The sequence below is a fragment of the Suncus etruscus genome, chromosome 2 (genome assembly GCF_024139225.1).
Source record: "Suncus etruscus isolate mSunEtr1 chromosome 2, mSunEtr1.pri.cur, whole genome shotgun sequence".
Classification (NCBI taxonomy): Eukaryota; Metazoa; Chordata; class Mammalia; order Eulipotyphla; family Soricidae; genus Suncus; species Suncus etruscus.
Genome location: NC_064849.1, coordinates 20,246,513 through 20,270,937, shown reverse-complemented (window position 1 = coordinate 20,270,937; position 24,425 = coordinate 20,246,513). Strand labels below are relative to the sequence as shown.

General features: G+C 42.9%; 1 protein-coding gene and 1 non-coding gene across 2 annotated transcripts in view; both read left to right on the top strand.

The window, feature by feature from the left end:
* CAB39 (calcium binding protein 39) overlaps positions 1 to 24,425 on the top strand; it is a 91,859-nt gene that overhangs the window by 56,586 nt on the left and 10,848 nt on the right. The window contains exons 3-5 of the mRNA XM_049769323.1: positions 10,459 to 10,623; positions 11,659 to 11,777; positions 17,210 to 17,378. Coding sequence (XP_049625280.1) covers positions 10,459 to 10,623; positions 11,659 to 11,777; positions 17,210 to 17,378 — 453 coding nt within the window. The remainder of the gene's footprint in view (positions 1 to 10,458; positions 10,624 to 11,658; positions 11,778 to 17,209; positions 17,379 to 24,425) is intronic.
* On the top strand, positions 20,079 to 20,182 carry LOC126002254 (U6 spliceosomal RNA). The gene has a single exon (XR_007493011.1). It is a non-coding gene; the product is annotated as a U6 spliceosomal RNA (small nuclear RNA).

Below are 24,425 nucleotides of genomic sequence, written 5' to 3'. Positions count from 1 at the left end.
GTTCAGGTCTTCATATTTATGCGAACAATCATTTTCAAGCATGAATCTTATCAAGAGTAAATTGAGAAATCATCTCATCGATGAGAACCTGGAATCGTGCCTAAAATTAAAAACAACAACATACAAACCTAACAACTATCCAAGGAAATGCAAGGCCAATGTTCACATTAGTATTTGTGACTTTGTCAGTCGTCAGGATATAATTTTCTCTACATTGTAAGGCAAATTTTATGGAATTTAACGTTATCGATAAATAATATTCTAAAGTTTTTGTTTTATTAGTTGTATTATTTGTATCCTCCCCTATGTGGATAATTGCATGCAGAGTATTCTCAATAAAAACTTATTGAAACTAAAAACAGTGTACCATCCTATGTATTTTTGGTTTTAAAAATGTGGCTCTTGGGGCCGGAGAGATAGCATGGAGGTAAGGTGTTTGCCTCTCATGCAGAAGGTCGGTGGTTCGAACCCCGGCATCTCATGTGGTCCCCTGAGCCTGCCAGGAGCGATTTCTGAGCATAGAGCCAGGAATAACCCCTCAGCGCTGCCGGGTGTGACCCAAAAACCAAAAAGGGGAGTGGTGTAGAGAGATAGCACAGCGGTAAGGTGTTTGCCTTGCTTGCAGAAGGTCGCTAGTTTGAATCCTGGCATCCCATATGGTCCCCCAAGCCCGCTGGGGGCGATTTCTGAGGATAGAGCCAGGAATAACCTCTGAGCATTGCTGGGTGTGACACAAAAACAAAACTGTGGCTCTCAAAATAAATTTCAATCGTGGTTTTGGCGCGATTTGGCTCAGTTGGAAAAAAAATGGTTGCCGACCACTGCCTTACCCTAACCACTTCACCTGCCACCTTGACAGGCACATTATAAAGTTTGGCTATTGCAGCTTAGATCTCATGTTTTTAGTGTTGAGTCTGTGCTTTGAATTTTTTCTTGATCTATTTCCCCCTAAGCTCTGGGTCAGGAGTGATCTAAGCATTCCTCCTTTACAATATTATATTTCATCATCTAGTTATTCTTTGAACTACAGATAACTAAAATCATGCTGTGTTTGTTTCTCTCCTGGCTTTCTTAACTCAGCATAATAACTTTCAATTCCAGAAAGGTTGTAGCAAATTGCATGATTTCATAGTTGCTTGCAGCACATAGTATTTTCATAATATATTCATCTGTCATTGGACACCTAGATTGATTTCATATCTTAGCTATTGTGCAGCAGTGAATAATGGTGTGCATATAGCCTTTTGAATAATATTTTTATACTTTATGTTTTTATGTTTTTTGGAGGGGGGTAGATGCCCAACAGTGGAATAGCTAGTTGTATGACAGCTCAATTTTACTCAAGTTTTCTGAGGACTCCGTACTATTTTTCACAAGGGTTGAACCAGACAAAATTCCCACCAGCCATAGATGAAGTTCCTTTTTCACCACATCTCCACCAGCACAGATGGTTCCCACTATTTTTGATATGTATTATTATCACTGGTATGAGAAGATCAATATCTCCTTGTTGTCTTATTTGAATTTCTCTAATGAGTGATGCTGAGCACTTTTTCATGTGCCTGTAGACAATCCACTTATCTTCTCTGAGAAGTGTTTGCTCATTTCCTCTGCCCATTTCTGGATAAATTTTGAAAAAATTTTGGTTGATCTTTATGAATACTTTATATATCTTGGATATTAACCCATTATTTGTTGAATGTGAATATGTTTTCCCACTCAGTTAGCTTTTTGTTTTAACCTGCATTTCTTTTGCCATGCAAAAACTCCTTAATTTGATGTACTCCTGTTTGTTTATTTTTTATTTTATTGCCTTTGCCAGTGGTATCAGATCATTGAAGATGCCTTTGAGGTCCAACTCTTGAAGAGTTCTGCCTGTATTTTTCTATAGTTTCTAGTTTAATTTCAAGATCATTTATCTACTTTGAATTGATTTTGGAGTAAGGTATCATGTGGATCCAGCTTTAACTTCTTATATGTAGTTACCCAATTTCCCCAGCTCCAGTTGTTGAAGAGACTGTCTTTATTGCATTTCATATTCTCAGATCCTTTATCAAAAATTGTCCGTATTCATATATATATGGGGTTTTGTCCTTGATATTTAATTCTAACCATTAATCAGAGTCTATTCCAGTATCATATTGTTTTGATCACTATAGCTTTATAATATAGTTCCAAATTAGGTAATGAGATAATCTCCCAATTTCTTATTTTTCAGTATAGCTTTGGCTTTTCTGATTCCATACAAATTTTAGTATTGACTTTTCTAGGCCCTTGAAGAATATCATCTGAATTTGGATGGCGTTGGCAGTGAATCTATATAATTGTTTAGGTAGAATAGTCATTTTAATAGTATTCTTCCAATCCATGAGTATGGAATATCTTTTTATTTTCTAAGGTCTTCTCTCTCTTTCTTAAATAAATCAAAGCTATCATGCTATAGTCTTTCTTATGGGTCCAGAAGTTCTGCTCAATCACGGTTGTTAGTCAGACCTCTGGAATTAGAGATCTTGGTTTTTGTACAAATCCTAGGCCGGAGCCAAGGCTAGGGTCTTTCTTACTGGGCCTAGGAAAAGTTCTGCCCAGTCGCTATTGTCAAAGTCAGTCTTCTGTAATTAGTGTGATCTTGTTTTATTTGTTTTGTTTTGTTTTGTTGTGGTTTTTGGGTTATACCCGGCAGTGCTCAGGGGTTATCCCTGGCTCCAGGCTCAGAAATTGCTCCTGGCAGGCACAGGGGACCACATGGGACGCCGGGATTCCAACCGATGACCTCCTGCATGAAAGGCAAACGCCTTACCTCCATGCTATCTCTCCGGCCCTGTGATCTTGTTTTGTTTCATCTTACCACTAGGTGATGAGGTAGGGCAACCTACTTTTACATCAAGTTGTTGCTATTGTTGCCAGAGCAGTATTAGGAACTCCCCTGGGGGAGTTTGGTTCCTGCTAGTGTTGCAGGGATCTGTTGTGGGTTCTACAGGTGGGATCTGTCCAATCACATGGAGTCTAAGTTGAGTTCCCATGGCACATGTTTCATCCCTGGTATGAATCCCACTTGATCAGGGTGTATGATTGTTTTTTAATATGTTAGATTCAGTTAGCTAAGATTTTGGAGGGTTTTGTTTGTTTTGTTTGCTTTGTTTTGTTTTGTTTGGGGGGGGTGGGTCCACACCTGGTAGTGCTCGGGTTACTCCTGGCTCTGCACTCAGAAGTCGCTTCTGGCAGATATGGGGGACCAGATGGGATGCTGGGATTCAAACCTCCAGCTATTTGAATCAGCTGCTTGCAAGGCAGATACTCTACTGCTGTTCTATTTCTCCCGCCCAAGTTAGCTAAGATTTTGTTAAGGACGTTTGCATCAGTGTACTCTCTGTGAAGCTTGGCCCACACTTGTCTGTAACTGGCTTTGCTTTGTATCCCCAAACTCCCTCCATGAGTAGCTGCTTAGTAAAACTACACAGGATGAACCTCTTTTCAAAACTCACAAGAAGACAAGCATGAACTTCAATATACCTCAGGCAGAGAGAGACTCTTACATGTAGCCAGATCCTGGTTCAATCCCCTTACCTTATGAGGCTTTCCCAAAGACCCGTGAGGAGTGATCCTTAAGCACCACTGGTTGTGGCCCCAAAACTAGAGAAAGCCTTGTGCTCTTCACCCAGACAGTCAGCAGGTATGGCCTAGAGAGTAGTGTCCACATTTTCCCCAGTGTGTGGTGAGGGGTTCTCATTTCCCTTCGTGGCCACATGTTATAAAACACTTGGCTCCTATGGCAGCGTGTACCCATGAAATTTAATATGCAGTTCATTGGTATCACTACATGTAGCGTGTTGAGTGCCAGAATACCATGTTTGGCTGATCAAATATCCCACATGATCAGTCAGTGAGCACTAACTACCCTAAAGTCTTGCCAGGTCTAAGCCACTGTTTTGGCACTTCAGATCACAAGGAGAATGGCAGGATTATAGGAAGCATCAGTTTGGGTAAATACATAGTGCATGTGAGGAGTAAGAAACTACAAGTCTGAGGCAAGGTTTCCAGCACCGTCCCACTTGTCCATGGAGCCTATGAAGAGCAGGAAGGGCTCATTCAGGAAATAGAGCAGGAAGAGCTTGCAGTACAGGCTCTGAGGCTCATTTGACTACAAACAGAACCCAGGAGAGAATGAGACCTGACAGCAGGCAAAGAAAGTTGGAAAGCCTTTCTTGGGCATCTGAGAGCTTAAGGAACTACATGGTTCTCAGCACTCCTGTGGCCAGGGCTAGCAGAATGCACTGACCATCTCACATGCCTCCTTCCCACACACAGAAGTAGCAACTCAGCACTCCATGAAGAGAACGCATTCAGGAATTTTTGGGACCTCTTTCCTCCGCCATGGTCCCACGAACATATACCTCACACCACAATAGAACAGAGATCAAAATGGGAAATCACAGCGAATAATAGCTTCTGCTTCATTAATGCCCACTGATCCACCTCACCCCTACACCCAGTCAGTGTTCTGGACCATTCGCTACAGTTAATTGTGACACCTCTGTTGGCTTTCTGCTTTCTAGTTTGGGGTTGAGGTTGGGCATTGTGCCCCTTGCTGCATACATGTGCTTTATCACTGAGCATGTCCCAGGCCTCACCTTTCGTCTGCACTGGATTATCAGTCACTTGAAAAACATTGATTATTTCATCTAGTTTGCTTTAGTTGAGAGTTAGCATGCATTTCCTCGTGAGTCATTGTAGATGGCACTGTTAAGGACAGAACAGCTTTAGGAATGAAGTTGGGCTCTCAGATTTCCTGTTAAGAACTCACCAGGTTACAGAATTGTTGTTTACTTGGACCCTGTGGAACAGTGTGCAAATTCTGGTTTTTCTGTCCTTGTTAATACAGCTTGGGTGGGAGTGTGCATGTGTCGTAAAGTCTCCAAAGCTGCTCCGAGAGTCTAGGTTTCAGACAGAAACTAGCCAGAGATATAGGCAGCTAGAAGGAAGAGGTGGCAAAGTTGTCGTTAGAAAGTCTTCCCTGGGTCTGAAAGGAGTGAGATGCAAGGACTGAGGAAAGGGGAATGACTGAAATCAGTCATTTAGGACCTGCAGGTGAAAAGTCATCCTGTGAGGAGGAGTCCTGAGTCCACTGAAGACAGCTGAACAGTGGGAATTTGAGTAAAGCAAGTGTACACTGGTTATGTCACGTTTTCTACTGTGTTCAGATCCTGGGAGCCAAGCTTGGAGACATTTTCAGTAAAGAGCATCCAGGCCTGTTCAGGGAAACACGAAACGCAGCGCTCCATGCCTGGGCAGCTCTAACACATGCTTTCCTACTTGCCATGCAGGAGCCCTGTAGATTAAGTGACACTGAGCCTTAGCAGCTTGGACAGTGTACAGACCCAGAGGCCACTTACTCTGGAGGTGAGAGGAGATGGACGGGAGGTGGCAGAGAACATGCTGACACGAGGCAGGTTGACAAGAGGTGGGGGGTCGTATAGGTGTGGGTCCTGACGTGAATGCCAGTGAGGGGAAAACCAAGGCAGTTCCAGAAAACAATGGTTAGCTTGGTTCCACGTGTGGCATTTTTCATCCGGCATGCTGCATCTTTTCCGGTGAAATGGTTCTTAAGCTTTCCGGATGCTCTTTTGGTAATATTTGGATGTTTCTTCTTCTGCTGCTGCTGCTGCTGCTGTTTCTGCTTAAACAAACTGTAGTAGAAAACAGAAGTCACAAATAGTTGAAACATGCATAGAAATAAACAATAGCTGATAAAATAGGAAGTTAATCTCATTTATATGACTACTATTAAATAATAAATTAGGTGCATTTTATTTTTCTGGTCCATCATGCTCCTGACACTCTTGTGTACTTCTTTGGGAACTAACCTTGAAACTCCCTGTTTGAAGTTTCCTATCCCAGTGCCATTCCCCTCTGAGTGCTCCAAATCAGCCTGTTAGCTAATCCCCTTTAGTGTGAAGCTTTTTACTTAGCATTGTTCTCGGCATTTTTCTCAGACTGTAATTGATGTGCCTGCTTGTATATGTAGAACTACATGATTAATTATTTAAAATCTTAAAAATGGTGGTATGAGTTGTCTTAAGGGAACAGAATAGGAGAAGAAATCGAAACAGTATCAAATACAGTGAACATTTGGCTGCTTATCTCATTCCAGTGATTCAGGAGCTCTGTTGAAAGTGTGAACTGTAAAACTGTTCAGATCTGACATAGAACTAGTGAAACATGAAGGTGTTCTTACCCCTCCCTCCCTTTGGCACCCTGGACTGCTTGATCCTTCCAAACTGTTCTTTACGAGCTTGTAAACTGAGCTGAAGGCAAACCACAATCAAATTTAACTTTGAAGGGCCCTGTCAGTCACAACAGAATAATGTGACTCAGAATTTCTAAGCCAGCTAGTAATTGCTTCGGCATTGACGCAGAACTCTTTCCTCAGTCAAGTACCATATACGCTCATTGCTTTTCATTCCCCACTGCCCCGTAAGTGTCACACCAGGAGCAATCTATGCACCTATGCATAGAGGGCCAAGCCCGAGGCTCACACTCACTTAGTAGAATGGCCATAGGATGAAGTAGGCCAACTGACTCCTTGCACACCACTTACTAGATAGATTCCTTTACTTGGTACTTGTCAACATTGTGTCTTCTTCATCCCTGTAAATCTGCATTTAAAAAAAAAAGCTTTGTTTTTTTTTAATGGCATGATAATACATTTCCCTACATTCACTTTTCATCCAGTTTCATAGCCCACCAATCAAGTCATTCTTAAAGCAGAAGGAAACCATACTATCCTGTCTTAAAGAAGGCCTCTTTAGATGTGATCATTATGCTAAGCAATGAAGGAAGTGTTGGGTGCTGGCCAGGAGGCGTTGGGAGCAGACAAATTGTCACTGCAAAGGCCAGCATAACCCTGAACGTGACCACAGCCAGCTTGGAGGAGGAGTTGGTGAAGGGGGTGGTGATAGTGAAGGGCTTAAATGTATGAATTTTGGACATGGGTGCTGAATTAGTTATGGGTAATGTGAGGAAAAAGACAAATTCTAGTAAGAATGACTCCTCAGTTTCTGAGGATATGGATATGGATATTATCCCTGACACTAAACAAGGACTTCCGACAGCCCTGTGGCAGGCGGGTCACAAGTTCTTTTTGAGATGCCCTCAGTCTGTGGTCCCAGGAGCATCTAAGGGAAGTTATTTTGAGTAGGTTGCTGGATGTCCCAGTCAGAGAACTGGATCAGTGATCGGAATCTGTGTGGCAGCTGTGCTTAGGTGTTAATGAAAGCTGTAGGTGTGGATGAGATCTCTTAGGGAGAACTGATAGAATCAGGAGGCCCTGTACCTTGGCTAGATTAATCTCCAGAGTATTAAATGGTCTAGTCAAGGAGGAGCTGCAAAGTAGAGACTGGGAGAAATACCAGGAGAATTGAGAGTTCACAAAATTAGGTTTGGTGATAAGTGATAGGGACCAGGGAGGACCAAGCCTCCATTGCTGCCAAAAACTTACTGGTAACAAAGACTTAAATATTCCTTGAATGCCAGGCAGGTTATTAGCTAGAAGCTGAAAACTACTAGATATGGAAGCCAGGTGGGGCTGTACTGAGGGTGAGTTGGAAAGGAAAACCATACTCTGGTTGTGTTTCTGCAGATGTTCCGAGAAGGCTTAATGACGGGTGGAATGACACCTCAAGGGACTTGTGGTGTCAAGAGAGTGCCCTTATTTCATATTGTTATGAGACTCTTGATTGTATTTAAAAACTGAGTTAAGTGAGAGGGAATTGATGGTATGAAAAGTGTGTGACATACAGTGTGAGTTCCTGAAAAGGCAAGAAATAAGTGGGATCTAAAGAGGCCATGCAGCAGGCAGTTTATTGGTTTCTTCTTCACTTGCAGCAGAGGCTTTGTTCTCACCTTGTCAAGTGGAAAAGGGGGCATTTGTGTATGTCAGGTCACCATTCAACTCCTGTTCCACATACAGCTTTCTTTCCCAGGTCCCCTTTCTTACTCATAAAATACAGCCTCACATACCTTATGATTGTTTAACCCATTGAGCTGCTGCATACACAGTTGAGTGGTTTAGTTTAGAAATGTGTTAAAGTGTATAATTCAGGGGAAGCCAAGCAATAGTACAGCAGGGAGGTCTCTTGGATTGCATGCAGCCAACTCTGATTCATTTCCTGACATCACATTTGGTCCTCCAAGCCACTAAGAGTAACCCTGAGTACTACCTAGTGTAGACCAAAAACTAAATTATCTTTCGATTTTAAATAAAAATTAAGTGTATAATTCAATATTTACTTTATTTGTAGCTAATGTGAAATCATAATCTGAAATAATAATGTTAGAAGTAGGGGCCGGAGAGATAGCATGGAGGTAAAGCGTTTGCTTTGCATGCAGAAGGTTGGTGGTTCGAATCCCGGCATCCCATATGGTCCCCTGAGCCTGCCAGGAGCGACTTCTGAGCATAGAGCCAGGAGTAACCGCTGAGCGCGGCCGGGTGTGACCCCAAAAAATAAATAAAAAATAATAATGTTAGAAGTATTCATCACCTCAAAAAGAACCCAGGGGTTAGGAAGACAGACAGGCTATAGATTGGACTCTAGCACAGTTTGGGTTCAACCGCTAGCACCACTTGTCCCCAATTAACACCCCTGGGTCTGTCTCTGTTAGCCCCCATATTTCACCAGAAGTAATACCCAAGCATCTCTGGAGTTTCTGTTCTTGTGAAATAAATTTTAATTTAAAAAAATTATTTTAGGGCCCGGAGAGATAGCATGGAGGTAAGGCGTTTGCCTTTCATGTAGAAGGTCAGTGGTTCGAATCCCAGCATCCCATATGGTCCCTTGAGCGCTGCTGGGTGTGACCAAAAAAAAAAATTTATGTTAATCTTTGGGTCAGGGATTATACATACAGGGCACTCACTCTTATCACTGAGCTACATTCCAGGCTCATTGTATGGTTGTTGATTTGTTTTGCTTTGTTTTCCTGATCATCCTTTTTTTGTTAATTCACTGCTGTGCTCTTCTCTTTCCTTTATCCCAACTCTATCCCCTGGTGTTTGACTTTGAAAGGGTTTTTTTATTGCTCTATCTCTAGTCTTATTCATCTTTATTTTTAGTGTCGAATCTCATCATTTTAATCCCAGATAATGTGGCTTTTATTCCTAATATTTGATTTGGACCTTCTGAATGTGTCTTTCTGACCTCTATTTAACCGTACTCCTTTTTTCCTGAACACACTGGATATCATACAGTTTTATAAAGTCTTTGTATACTATTTCTATTTGTTTCTCTTGGTTATGTTTTCTCTTTATATGTTGGTTTATTTTCCAGTTTTGCTCTCTTGGTTAATTTTGTATATTGACAGAGACAGGACCTTTTGAATGTTCTGCTTAGGGACATGGTTTTTCAGGTTCTTAGGATCTCTCTGCTCTGAGGGATTAGCTTCAGGGTTCTGTTTCCAAGCCTAGAGTAGTTTCCCCACAGGAAGTATGGGATTCTCTGTAGCTCTCTCCTCTTGTACTCTGCTCTCTGATGTTTCATCTCTCTGGCCTCCACAGAAGCCAGGTGTGCCTCTCCTACTCTACCCCACCCCACCCCACCCCCACTCCTACTCCTACTCATAAAAACCACCTGCCCTGCCTGGCATTCTCCTCCTGGGTTATGTGACATAGAAATTATCTCCTAGCAGTGAATTCGGGCTTTTGTGAGGTACATGTGTTTCACTTCTCTTTTGGAGGAACCTTTGCCTTCTGTTGCATGAAGCTCAGTGTCTAGAATGGATTGTTTACTATACTGTTAATCTTTCTTTTTTTTTTTTTTTTTTTTTTTTGGTTTTTGGGCCACACCTGGTAACGCTCAGGGGTTACTCCTGGCTATGTGCTCAGAAGTCGCTCCTGGCTTGGGGGACCATATGGGACACCGGGGGATCGAACCTCGGTCCGTCCAAGGCTTGCGCAGGCAAGGCAGGCACCTTACCTTTAGCGCCACCGCCCGGTCCCCTGTTAATCTTTCTTAAGAGAGAAGATAGATCTCTCTTCCTCTCTATTCCTTCGTCTTTGTCAGCAGTGGAAGGTTCTGCAGCTGCTCCAATAATCCGCAGTCACTTTTCTCTGACAGACCTGTTCTCTCTTCCTCAGCTCTGGCCATTTCTTCCCCTTTATCCCCCCCCCCCCCCCCGTTTGTTTCTCCTTGGGTCAAGCTTCCACGTCTCTTCTATTCGGTCACCTTTCCCTTCCCCGTTAGGAAGGAATTCTGATTCAGCCACAAATGCTTGTGTTCAGCTGGCCAGTGCTCTGTCCACTGACTTTTCCTGTGGGACTTCTTCGTTGCTCCCCACATTGATAGGCACCTGTTGGGCACCAACGCTCCCACCTCAGGATCTTCTGTGTGAGTCCATGGATATCTGATATCTCAAGAAGATAATCTTTCTCTGTTCTGTGAAATGAATTGTTTCTTTCTCTCAAATCAGGCTACAGAAGAAGTGTCCAAAAACTTGGTTGCCATGAAAGAAATTCTGTATGGCACAAATGAGAAAGAGCCCCAGACAGAAGCAGTGGCACAGCTGGCCCAGGAACTCTATAACAGCGGACTCCTCAGTACACTTGTGGCTGATCTACAGCTCATTGACTTTGAGGTAAGAAACACAGGACTAGTTTTTCCAAATCCAGGATCCTCTTAGAGTCGTCGTGTGGACGACTGGGACTTCCCCAAACACCAGGGAAGATTTCTGCTAGAACTTCAGTTCTAGGTTCCTGGGACCCCTAATGGTCTTATTTTTAAAATTGGACTTTATTTACTGAAGTTTCTCAGCTGTTCACAATGCCCTTCATTTTGGCTGTTTTTAATGAACAATTGCTTTTTTCCATAATTCACTGATCTTTGAGTGTTAGGATGTTAGAAGAACATAATATCTTCAAGTCCACTTAGTTTTTGTTTTCTTCTCAACCTGTTAAGAATTAATGCAGTAAAGATTAGGGGGCGGTAAGGGTATTGAGGAGTTTGTGTGTGTTGGGTGTGTATTTATGAGACATCGTTGTTGTTACTGTTATTAGAAAGGTTTGTTGAAAATTAGAAGACAAAAGAAAAGAAACTCCCCAGCTGAGAAGGAAGTTAGTATAGTACCACTTTTAAGTTTCGCTTTGAAAATTTTTTAATTGAAATATTTAAATAGGAAATTTTATACACAATTTGATCACTTCATGCCCTTATGCTCATCTCCATGAAATCTTGTACAAGTAGACCTCACTTAAGCAGGAGGTTGGGTTCACTGCCTTTGCAGCTTAGGTTCTTCAGAATTTTTATTATCCAAGCAGAGGCTAGTGTCCTTTCATCCCCTGTATTGTTTAAGCAGGAATTTCCTGTTTGAAGCTGCTTATTCTTTCTGGATAAGAAGCTGAACCCTGAATCAGAAAAGGGAGTAGGAATGATATGTAGTGAGAGTTCACTTTTTCAGCACATTGCTCATCTTAGAGTGTAATATAATATAGCCTGGAGATTTAGACAAGAAATAAAGTAAAAAATTTTGACATCTGTAAACTGATGTAGCCATAATTATAAATATGCAATGCTTTAATTTATTTGGGAGGGTGGATGGACAGTCTGATGTTCAGTCAGGTAAAATTTTTTTTTATTAGTCAGGTAAATATTTTAATGATTATATTCCTAATAGGGCAAAAAAGACGTGGCTCAAATTTTCAACAATATTCTCAGAAGACAAATTGGTACAAGAACTCCTACTGTTGAGTACATCTGCACCCAGCAGAATATTTTGTTCATGTTATTGAAAGGGTATGTACAATGTGCTATCTTTTATACTCTTTGTTTTTTTTTTTTTTTGGGGGGGGGGGGTGTGTCACACCCAGCAATGCTCAGGGGTTACTCCTGGCTCTGCTCTTAGAAATCACTCCTAGCAGGCATGGGGGACCCAATGGAATCCCAGGATTCAAACCACCATCTGTCCTGGATAGGCTGCGTGCCAGGCAAATGCCCTACTTCTGTGCTAACTTTCCGGCCCATATCATTTATATTCTCAGTTGAAAAATGAAATGGAGGGGCTGGGCGGTGGCGCTAAAGGTAAGGTGCCTACCTTGCCTGCGTAAGGTGCCTACCTTGCCTGCGCTAGCCTTGGACGGACCGCGGTTCAATCCCCAGTGTCCCATATGGTCCCCCAAGCCAGGAGCAACTTCTGAGCACATAGCCAGGAGTAACCCCTGAGCGTTACCGGGTGTGGCCCAAAAACCAAAAAAAAAAAAAAATGAAATGGAGGGGCCGGTGAGGTGATGCTAGAGGTAAGGTGTCTGCCTTGCGAGCGCTAGCCAAGAAAGGACCGCGGTTCAATCTCCCCACATTCCATATGGTCCCCCCAAGCCAGGGGCAGTTTCTGATTGCTTAGCCAGGAGTAACCCTTGAGCATCAAATGGGTTTGGCCCAAAAAAAAAAAAATGAAATGGAACAATAAGTGCAAATAGGATAATGAGTGTGTGAATGAGGTATGTTTTATCTGCTCTTTTTTCTCTAGAACACTAATCCCGCCTTAAAATTCCCCCTGTGAGCTCAGTTAGGTTTGGTTGGTTTGGTTTTGGTTTTGGGGCCGCAACTGGCAATACTCAGGCCTTGTTCTCTGCTCTGCACCCTGAAATCACTCCTGGTGATGGCTTGGGGGGGCCATTTGGGATGCCGGGGATCATACCTAAGGCAAGTGCAAGGCAGGTGCCCTACCCACTATACTATTGCTTCAGTCTCACAATGGGCTCAGTTGAGTTGAAAATGCATATGGAAGTTGAAAGGTAGGACAAGTGTGAGTTTCTAAGCCTCTTTATCTTACGTGTCTAAAGACAAAAGTCTCAGAAGACTTGAACACTGTTAGGTAAGTTGGTGTCCTTGGTGCACAACCTCCAGCTCTGCTGGCCGAAATTCTGGGGTGGCCCCTGGGCTCCAGAGCCCTGCTGGGAAATCCCTGTCACCCATATACAGAAAGAAAACGTGTGTACATATATGGGGAATGCCAGGAAGCACAGTTACATGGGAGGTGAAAAGAAAGGAGGGATAGATGGAGCAAGTGACAGGAGTTTTCACTGAAGCTCACAGCTCCGTATTCTTCCCTGTAGATGCCTCATATAGCCCTCTGGCTGTACTCCTTTCCCTCCCACCTAGCTGAGATTGCTCTGGTCAGCTTAGACACTTGCTTTGAACTTTCTTTTAAATTAGACCTCAAAGGTCTTATTTTACTTTCTGTTATACAGTGAGAATATAGGGAAAGTTAACTAAATTATCAGTTGTAATAGTTACTGCTCTCTGTGGAAAAGGAAATGCTGCTTAAAGTAAACAAAAGCATCTGAAGCTGCTTTGAAAACGCCCCCATTTCAGATACTCACTACATGTTTACACATGAACTCTGAATTGATACAGCAAGATAACAGATGCCAAGTGCGCTGTATGGCAATATCTGAAGAAGCAGCTAGAAGGACAGAAATAGAAAGACGGAAACAGCACGCTGACATCCAGCACATGCACTGACTCGTGCTTTGGCTAAACAAGTCTGAACTTGAGGGATGTGCTAAACTGCAGAGATATGAATCAGAAGGAGGCAAGCAATCAGGCGAGGAGTAGGAGGGCAGGCTGATTCACAGTAAGAGTCTGGCCAATCGAATACCTGCCGCCAATGGAGGAGAGCACTACCAGTGCAGAGACAAACAGATGCACACCACACCAGAGCTGGCACACAACACAACTCTACTGTAACACGATGGGAGGTGACCTTGCCATTCAGTGTGGCTTAGGGAGGAGGAGAAACACATGTGGAAAAGTTTTCATTTGCATGCTTTTTTAAGATTTGTTTTCATTGTAAGTAGGGCTGGGTACTTGCTTATTTTAATAATAATGCCAGAAAATTGCAGTTAATACTCATTATGTTTCTGTAGAAAATGCCGTTTTTCACTTAATTTTAAATCAACTAGTTTCACTTAGTTTAATCACTAAATTACTTAGTTAAACTTATAAACAAGTTCCAAAAGTCATTTGGTTGATAAGACTAATTTATGTTTAAATCTGCAACAGTTCCTACCATGCCTTCCCACCCTCCTCCCTACATATTTGTTAGAACTACTGAGTCATTATATAGAGTGCAATCACACCTTTGGATTTGCATTCTAGTGGATTTTTGCACTGCATTCTTCTGTTCCTTATTCTTTGAAGTTGATCAAGCCTGGGGTTTGATCAAATTCAGTTGTTGGAGAGCAAGAGATCTTTATGGATGGCCCTGTGTACTCCTGGGTTTTGTTTAGTCTTTGGTTTCTGGGATGAACAAGTTAAACCTTCCATTGTCGTGATCTCCATCAATTTCTCACCGAAAAGGCAGTATACATTGCCTCTATTCAAAATGGTGAATTCCTAATTCTGTGGGCCCTTCTCCATACAGTAATTGTCCTTTTTTGGGCCAACTTGTTGGCCATCTTATCCTTGTCTTTCTATAGTGAAAGACTTACCTCACAATATAATTCTTCTGGAGAAAAATCTACATTTTCATGAGGTCAAATGTTCCTTTTGCTTTATCATTTTTTAGTCTGATCAGTTTTTAGTTGGCACCCTCACTACTTTCTTAGATGAACAATAAATCTTTTTGTGTTTTTAACACCATTATGAGCACCATTTGGGATTTTAGGGTGTTGAAAGTGCTCCTCTGGCAATCCTTCCATGGCCTCTGTCTCTCTACAGGACCTCCCACCATTTGCCTGACAGCTTTCTTACTTTTTTGAATCAAGGTATCACTTGCTCATCTTCTATAGTCTCCTGCCACAGATCTGAAAACAGCTCTGACAAGGAGTGAACTGCCTTTTTAAGATTTTATTTTTATGCAGTGTGATTACCTGCTTCAGCTATAAGTACTTTGACATGAGGCAGATGTGTGGTAGAGGTGTGAAGCCTCTGTTGGTGGACATTGAGCATTTGCCCTCTTGGTGTGGCTACAGTTTAGCTACATCAGGGCACAGTTGTTTCTCAGCAGGCAGTTTCAGTTTGAATATTCTCTCCAGTAGTGCTAGTAGGTTATGCGGCATAACTGTTTGTTCTCATTGATGTGGGGTTCCGTCATTTAAGACAAGCTTGATGAACCACCATCAAAACCTGCCCAACTTGTTGGCCATCTTACCCTTGTCTTTCTGATCTTCTGATTATTAAAGATAGCAAAGAGTAGTCTCACGATCACCTGTTTTGTGAGCAAACGAATTAATCTCCTACGAGTCAGCCATCATTATATCTGCTACATTCAAAGTGCCACAAAGGAATGTGTTTTTGATCTCATTGGGAATCTGTGGTAGATATAAGTACAACAAAAGGATCCCAGCATTAACAACAGCTGGCACTCAGGGCTTGAGGGGCTCAGATGGGGTTTAGTGAGTCTGTGAGGCAAGATTTGGTGAAAGAGATAGTACTTAGGATTGGCTTTCCACCTGGTTTAGTTTTATGCACAAAGAAAAGAGAAAAAGCAAAGGAGAAATTGTGGATTTGGGGGCAGGAATGAGCCTTGATTGCAACAGTAAGGTAAATGGAGCTGATTATAGCATTTGATGGCAGATGGATACGGTGTTGTTCCAGAAGTCCAGATTTGGTGGACGCCAAAGCTCCAGAGTTTGTTGATATGATTAGCACAGAGGAGTCATTTTAAACCCCTAACCTGAAAATGCTGTCAGTAGGCTTTTTGTTGGCAAGATCTATTGTGGTGGCTGCCTACATGGTTCCCACAATTCCCGAAGTATGAGTCTCATGCCAATTGGGAGTGTAGACATGCAGCCCACTTGCAGCTTCTTCCCAAGAAATGTGGAAGAGGCTGGTGCCACTACCAGTAAAACAACTGGCAAAAGGGGGAAAGTTGGAGGGAGACCATTAAACACAAGCTGTGTGGCAGCATCTACGACATACAAGTAGCCTTTGAGCTACAGTTTTCATCAGATAACATTTAGAATTCAAGCCTCCAGTCATAGTAGTAGCCACATTGCTAACACTCAGTAACCACATTGAGTAGCCACATAATGAACCCCACATCAGAGAGCATTCCCATTAACCCTGGAAGTTGCTAGACCTGTATGAGGCCTCAGTATCAGAGACAAAGCAGTGATGCTAAATTACAGAAACAGGAAACTTGAGGGCACTGAGGTTTGATTTGAAGTACATACAGTTTACAGTAATGTTGTAAACCCTGACTGTGACTCTTCACTGGAGTCAGGAAAAGTCTGAACAAAAGTAGTGATTAGGAGGCAGCCACTCATTGACTCTCAGGCCAAAGACAGTGAACAAAAGATAACATCCAGACAAGATCTAGGAACCATTAGGGGCAGAAGCAGAACCGGAAGGTAGAACATGAAACAGACATGAAACACTTCCAGAGTGAGGTAGTTCCTCACTCTGAAATGTACTGTGCAGAGATTGCGGCATTGGCCAGACTCAAAAAAGATGGCTTTGGGAAATGAGGAAACTAGAGGCCACCCTGGGCAGAGACATAAGACCCCAGCCCATATGGCGTGGAGAACAATGGAGGAACAAAGCAGGACTTGGGACAGAGTGCCGGGGCCACTTCCTAGAGAAGAAAAGCAGGTTTTCTCTCCTATGGCAGGGTGAGCAGGAGGCATGACTTGGCTTCAGGAAGGTCAGGTGTGGAGCCTACATCCCTGCCTACATCTTTAGGGCTCTGAAATCCTCAAGACTAAGATTGCTTGCCATTTTCTAGAGTCAACATGTCACCCTTGCAAGTGCCATTTCAGAGTTGAGTTGAAACCATGACAGAGATGTTTGTATTTGGTAGACCGTTTAGATTATATGAATATGAGAATCTTGTTCCCTGTGTTTTTGATTCAGCTTTTTGTTTGTTTTGTTTTGTTTTGTTTTGTTTGAAGGGATGTAAATGCTATATAAATGTAGCTCCAGGTTGGAGGTGTGCCCCTAAGTGCTTCTCTCCATGTCTTTCCACTGAATGGATCTGATTTCACAATGTCATTCTTGAGGCTATTACTTTTCTTTGGATTTAAGCAACTATCACCAGTTGGTGTGTCTTGAGTTCCCCAGAGTACATTCTCCTTGAACTAATCTACTCTGAGAGAGGGACCTTTTGTAACTTCCTCTGATGACTTATTTAGAGCCCATTGGAAACTTCCTGTTCCAAAATGTTTATCTTCAGCATTAGAGTTTGTAAAGGCAAATTATGTTGGTTTGTTTTTTTCTTCCTGCAGGTATGAATCTCCAGAAATAGCTCTAAATTGTGGAATAATGTTAAGAGAATGCATCAGACATGAACCACTTGCAAAAATCATTTTGTGGTCAGAACAGTTTTATGATTTCTTCAGATATGTCGAAATGTCAACTTTTGACATAGCATCAGATGCATTTGCAACATTCAAGGTAACATGAAAAATTACATTTCTAACTATGCTTACAAGTCAGGTTAATACATTCTCTCTTTCCTGCTTTCCTGAATCTTCTACTCATCAAGTCTAGACACAGATGCCCTCTAGTGGGCAGAGGAGATATATTTACATGTGTATATGTTGATGTGGGTATTCCACTACAATCCCATTTTACCAGAGTGCAAAAATTAGACTCTCGAGTCTCCCTAAAAGATAGTCCTATATGGGGCCAGAGAGATAGCACAGCGGCGTTTGCCTTGCAGGCAGCCTATCCTAAGGTGGTTTGTTCGAATCCCAGTGTCCTATATGGTCCCCCGTGCCTGCCAGGAGCGATTTCTGAGCAGATAGCCAGGAGTAACTCCTGAGCGCCACCAGGTGTGGCCCAAAAATTAAAAAAAAAAAAAAGAAAGATAGTCCTATATGGTCACAAGTAGACTTTTCTCTAAACAGCCCAGCCAGGACAGCCTGTGGGCATACATTGCATCTACTTACCAGGTCTGTCTTCATCTGTTGGAAATTTACTAGGTTAAGTACCAGATGATGTCACTGACTACTTTTCAAGCACAAGATTTGCCTTCAGGACATTTTTTTCCACTGTCAACAAACCTAAGGGAAAAGCACCCAATACCACCTGCCAGATTTGCTGGGGCCAAGCAAGGAGGAGCACCTGCATCTTTCATCCCCCCACAACATACCTGTCCCATCTTTCTATACATCATGTGCACACAGGACATGGGGCCCTGTGCCATGCACATTTCTATTTTGAATTGCAAAGTTTGGTGCTATATAGGGCTTATGGATAAAACCTTCATTCTTAACCCCCCCCCCCCCCCCGCAATGAGGACCTGTCTTTCTATTTTTCACTCCCTTATGTGAAATTTTAACTGCTATTTTAACTCAGTCAGAATTAATTCTAGCTCTTTACTTGTCACTGTTTTTGTGAGAGTCGATTTGGGGATCATAAAGAATCCCACAAACCGTGGTCTCTGGCTAAAATACGCACCTATCAGTGAATAGACATCCCATCCCTAAATCAGGGTGAAAGCCTGGATACTGACCTTTCTCATGGTATGTTTACTGAGAATAAGGTAACAATGTGAGCATCCCCAAGAGATTCCTCTCCTGAAACCAGCAAGGAGAGGGTATCACCACTGAGACTGGCACATATCAAAAAATTAAATAAATAAATAAACAGGAACAACCAGTGTTGACACAGATGTGGGCAGAAAGAGATGCTCTTTCACTGCTGGTGGAATTTGGAAAACAATATGGACATTCCTTAGAAAACTAGAAATTGTACTCCCATATGAGCCAGCAATATCACTTCTGGGAATAAACCAGAGGAGCCCAAAAAACACAATGATGAAAAGGCATCTGCACTTCTATGTTTATTGCAGCACTATTCACAATAGCCAATGGAATAGCCACTGGAAACAACCCAAGTGCCCAAGAACAGATGAGTGGCTAAAGAAGCTGTGGTACATTCTACACAATGTAATACTACATAGCTGTTAGGAAAAATGAAATTATGAAATTTGCTTGTACAGGGATGGAAATGGAGAGTGTTAATCTAAGTGAAATGAGTCTAAAGGAAAGGGTTAGACATAGAATGATCATACTTATTTGTGGCATACAAAAAAAAAAGACAATATGGTAATAATTCCCAAAGACAACAGAGATGAAGGCCAAGCAGACCAGTCCATGGTAGGAATCTTGCCACAAATAGAAGGACAGTATAGTTATGGCAAAGAAGAGACCACTATGACAATGATAGCTGGAAATAGTCATTCTGGACAAGAACTGGGTGCTAAAAGGAGTACAGTAAAATGATATACATGATACTCCTTCATAACAATATTGCAAATACATGGTATTTTAAAGGAAATGAGGGGGGGAGGGAGAGAGAGAGATCTGCCTCTATCAGACAGGGAAGAGGGCAGGAGAGAGAGGGGGAGGGAAATGGATGTTGGTGCAGGAATAGGTGTGTACACTGTATGACTGAAGCTCAGTCACGAACAACTTTGTAATTATCTCACAGATTCAATTAAAGGATTTATTTTATTGAAAAGAAATTAAATTAAGAAAAAGGAAAGAGGGCCCGGAGAGATAGCACAGCGGTGTTTGCCTTGCAAGCAGCCGATCCAGGACCAAAGGTGGTTGGTTCGAATACCGGTGTCCCATATGGTCCCCCGTGCCTGCCAGGAGCTATTTCTGAGCAGACAGCCAGGAGTAACCCCTGAGCACTGCTGGGTGTGACCCAAAAACCAAAAAAAAAAAAAAGAAAAAAGAAAAAGGAAAGAAAGGGGAGATTAACCCTTGGAATAGCAGAGAAACAGAATTAATGAAAAAGTGCTCTAGCATCTGATCTTTGAAGAGACAAAGTTAAAGCGAATTCTACCTGGTTTCTGTGACCTCCTGTGTGGAAGCTACAGGAAAGTTAGTATTTAACTTAGACTACACGGAACATCTTTGTAGTCGCTGGCCACACCCATCCAGTGACCACTGCAAAACTGCTCTTGAAACCATGGAATCTTGAAAATTGACTTTAAACTCTGACTTTCCAGTTGCCTTGTTGATATTTCTTTAAGAATGTGCAATGCTCTTGCATTGTTCATTCCCCTCATTTTATTTCATAGCGGCCTCATAATTAAATGATTGCATGCAGGATGGAAAGGAAAGTTAAGAATTCAGTTTAGTGCTCACTTCAGCAGCACATATACTAAAATTGGAACGATACAAAGATTAGCATGGCCCCTACACAAAGATGACACGCAAATTCGTGAAGCGTTCCATATTAAAAAAAAAAAAAAGGTCCTGGAGAGATAGCACAGCGGCGTTTGCCTTGCAAGCAGCCGATCCAGGACCAAAGGTGGTTGGTTCGAATCCCAGTGTCCCATATGATCCCCCGTGCCTGCCAGGAGCTATTTCTGAGCAGACAGCCAGGAGTAACCCCTGAGCACCGCTGAGTGTGGCCCAAAAACCAAAAACCAAAAAAAAAAAAAAAAAAAAAAAGGGCATTTTATTTTATAACTCAGTGGCACACAATCATACAAAAAGAAGTGTCTCTTCAGAAAAATAAGTTCTGAAACATATATTCTTAGATCTGTCTTAAATGGCAACTATTCATTTCCAAAGTAAACATAAAACTAAATCGAAAAAGTACGGTTTTATTTTATTTCCTTTGCATGGATGCATATAATTGGATACAATCTAACATTGACTTACAACAAAAAAGAAGGTGTCAGAAACCTTCATCTGTGATCTCCAATTCTAAGATGCCAGCACACAGAGCAAAGTGAAATGGAGCCAGATGAGATGACGAAGAGTCTATATGACATCTCAGGTGGCACCACACTTGTGGGAAGGAGTCTTAATGAGTATGTCCTGCTCACAGCAGAGGGGTGCACAGAGAGCCTTGAGCCTGCCAGTACCACGTGGCCAGACTCCCAGCCAGGTAGAAAATGTTTATGTACTTCGGCACAAATGGCAAACCTGACAAAGAAATGAAAGATAGGTGCTGAAAGTGGACCAGAAACACCAGGTGCAAACATCCACCAATCACAGTTGGCTTGGCTGAGTACTTCCTCTTGGTTAGGGCTGCTGCCTTTGTAAAATTTGTCACCCAAGAGGAAACTGTGCTGAGGGACCCCCTCCCTCTCACCTGCCTCAGTGACACAGGTGTTCTCAGGCTTTTGAGGAGGAGCTCTAGAGAGAAAGCTATAGAAACTGGATTGAAATCTATTTCTGCTCTGAGCCCAGTTTTGTCAAAGAGTGAGAGCAAGAGCTAATGTAGAAGTCTCTGAACAAACAGTTGCCCAAGACACAAAATGAAAGACCAAGAAAGTGCCTAGCAGAGGTTTTTACCTTCCTAGTAGACCAAAAGCACCCTCCAAGCTCTTCTCTAAAAGACACCCCTGGTCTCAGGGCCCCTCACTTATGACTGAGGTACTAATAAGGACTAAGGACTTAAGACTAGGGTATTGATTGGAAGGACTGAACCTCACAGTTTACTGGTGTCCCCTTTGCATAGACAGGTCTTATCAGAAAAAGGCACTGACTGCAGGGTCAGGTAAAGGAGAAAACAAAACACAAAAACTTTCAGACAAACTCACCAAAACTCTGGATTTGCAGCTCATACAGTAGGTGCTGAGTCCCAGAAGGAAAGCAAAACCTTGCACTCAAGGTGTCCAGAATTTACTTGAATGAAGTCAGGTGATAAGTATTTGTTGGCTTTTGTTTCATGTGTTGATTCTTAGTTTCGTTTCTTAGACTAAAGTGATTGGGAGGAGCATCAGAAGGCCACCAATATGTTTCTAAAGTAAAAAAAAAAAAAAGGTAGCTCCGGGGGCCAGAGTAATCAGAGTAATAGCACAGCAGGGAAGGCATTTGCCTTGCACGTGGCCAACCCAGGTTCTATCCCTGGCATCCTATATGGTCCCCCAAGCCTGCCAGGAGTGACCCAAGCTCCCCTCCCCCAAAAATGTAGCTTCCCCAAAGAGACATTGATGGAGCTTGAAGTTTAATGTAACGCCTGTGTAAAGTTCTAGAAAATATTCCTAAAAAGAAAGATGATTTCTTGGTATTTTGGAAAGGAAATTGTGCACCCACAGCAGTATGTATTCACAAAGAATGAGTTTAGTCACATACTCTCACAGTTCCCCCAAAGGTGAGGGGCAGAGGCGTGGCTGCCTGGCTGCAGTTCCCAGTTCCTAATTCTTCCTCACTTTCCCTGCCAAAATGTAGGAAATCGGACAGGAGCATTCCCACAGCAGGCAAGACACTTGCATATGGCAGACCTAGATTTGTTACCAGGCACCACATATGATCTGAACCCTCTGGGAATGATTCCTGAGTACAGAGCTAGATGTGACCAAAAAACAAACAAAAACAAAAATAGGAAAATAGTCTCCCACCTCTCCCAAGACGGTGAGGCTCTCTTAGTCATTGAGTAGCGTGATCTATTTAAGTAGAAGTAAAAAGATAGTGAATCACAACCATCTGAATAACTCGTTCATAAGGAGCTGGACCTTTATTGTAGCAATTTCTACTGTCCTTCTACTGGACTTTGTCTCCACTCAGTTCAGATGTCCATTTTTCTTTAATGACATAAAGGGTGACTATGGCCTGATCATGGCCATGAAGAGAATTATAGCAGGGATACTAAAGTCTGACCAGAGAGGGATCCCAAGAGACCAGAGTTGAGCAGCACAAAGTCAGGTTTAGGCCCCTGACTCGACCCAACTCCAGTCAAATCATGCTTTGGGATTAAGAGGGGACTTGGTGTCATCCTCTGTCATTTATGTGTAGGTGGTTTTCTTCCACATTCACCTCTGAAGGATGTGCTCTGCTGTCCTTTACAAATTCGGGAACAAGCCTAGGAATACCCAGTGAACTCAACAGTAAGTGGGGAAACCAGAGCTGCCAGTGACCATGTAGTCTGACCTAAGGTGCTGTGGGCAATCTTATCCTATGGTCAGCTTATCTAGTAACAATGTATAAATGTGTTCCATATAATAGGCGTAGACTGATAGAGGACTCTGAGGAGACAGTAGATGGTGAGGGGTGCTCAGAGTCTGCTATCCCTGGAGGAGGAGTGTGGCTATAGGAACTGGACTTATTTAGCCTGGGGAGTAGAAGGCTCGGCAGTGACTTGCCATAAGAGCATTGCTTAGATGTTCGTGGGTCTAAAGAGAGTGGCTCTACCATTTCTGCAGTCTCTGACCCTTTCTGAAAAGGCTCTGATTTCAGAGAGATTTTTCAGTGCTTCCAGGTGCCAGGTTCAGAGTATCAGCTCCTTGGGGCTCTGCAGTTTCTTGGGTATACAGGCCTGGCCATGCCACCTGGGAGGTCCAAATTCACACAAGCTGTAGGACTCTTAAGCCACCTACCCTAACAGTGGCCAGTGCCAGTCTGCTAGACTCTTGAGATGCCTCTGAACCTTTTCCCATGTCCTCCTGGGCTCCTGGGAAGGGGGAATCATCCCTTTTCTCCTCCAGCCTGCTGGTGGTGCCTTTAGAGCACTTGGTTCTAATGGCCAGGCTAAGGCTCCCACACCTGTGCCAGTGTGTGTGACCCTATGATTCCATTATTCCAGGTCCTTTTCAGTGACTCTTCTCAGCCACTTAATTCCCCACCCCATACACACACCCCTTCTTATGTGCAGTAGCACTTCCTACACCCTTGAGAGCTGGTGCTTCTCCCTTGGCAGTTCAGCAGATGATGGCAGAACAGGTTCTGGGTGGCATTGCCTTCATTTTCTCCTACTGGCTTCCAGAATGATTGGTCCCCAAAGCAGTAAAGGTGACCAGTGATCAAGCCTGGATCCTCACCAATTCCTTGAATTCACTGCCTCCCTTGTGCCTCTACAAGTGTCTTACTGCCCACCCTCTTTGGGACAGTGTTATTTAGGTACTTAGGGTCCAGAGTATACCACACAAGCAAACCTTAACTCAGGCTACTCTCTGGGGAGATCTTGCTCTCTACAGACCCCCACACACATGCAGTTGGGGTGGGCGTGGGGGAATGCCAAGTCATCTCACCTTACTCAGCAGTTTGAAACCCAATAAGTCTTTGGGGTGGAGTTAGAAGCCTCCTGCAAAACAGACTTCCAGTAATGTGATGTCTCCCCAAACCTGTCGGTTCATTCATTTATTCGGCTCTCACTGTGCTGTGTACAAACAGGTGCTGAAGAGTCAAAGCTATGTCTAGTCTAGCATGACAGATCCCACATTCTCACAGAGGTGCAGCCCAGCACCAGTCAAGAAGGGATCCTGGGACAGATTTTGGAACTGAATAATATAGAGGGATGCAGTGGGAAATGTTTTTGAAGACAGGGAAGGAGCCAGTGGCCCATTTGCTTGCCCCGTGGGCAGGACCCCAGAGCATCTTTCAGCACCAAAACAATGCTGGTACTTATTAAGGAAAAGGCAGATCATTGTAACCTGAGGTAACAATCATACATGAACTTAGAGGGACCAGGTAAAGGAAGACATTTTGGGAAAACTGGAAAAGGACTTTACTGTACTAACTGTTCCAGGGGAAG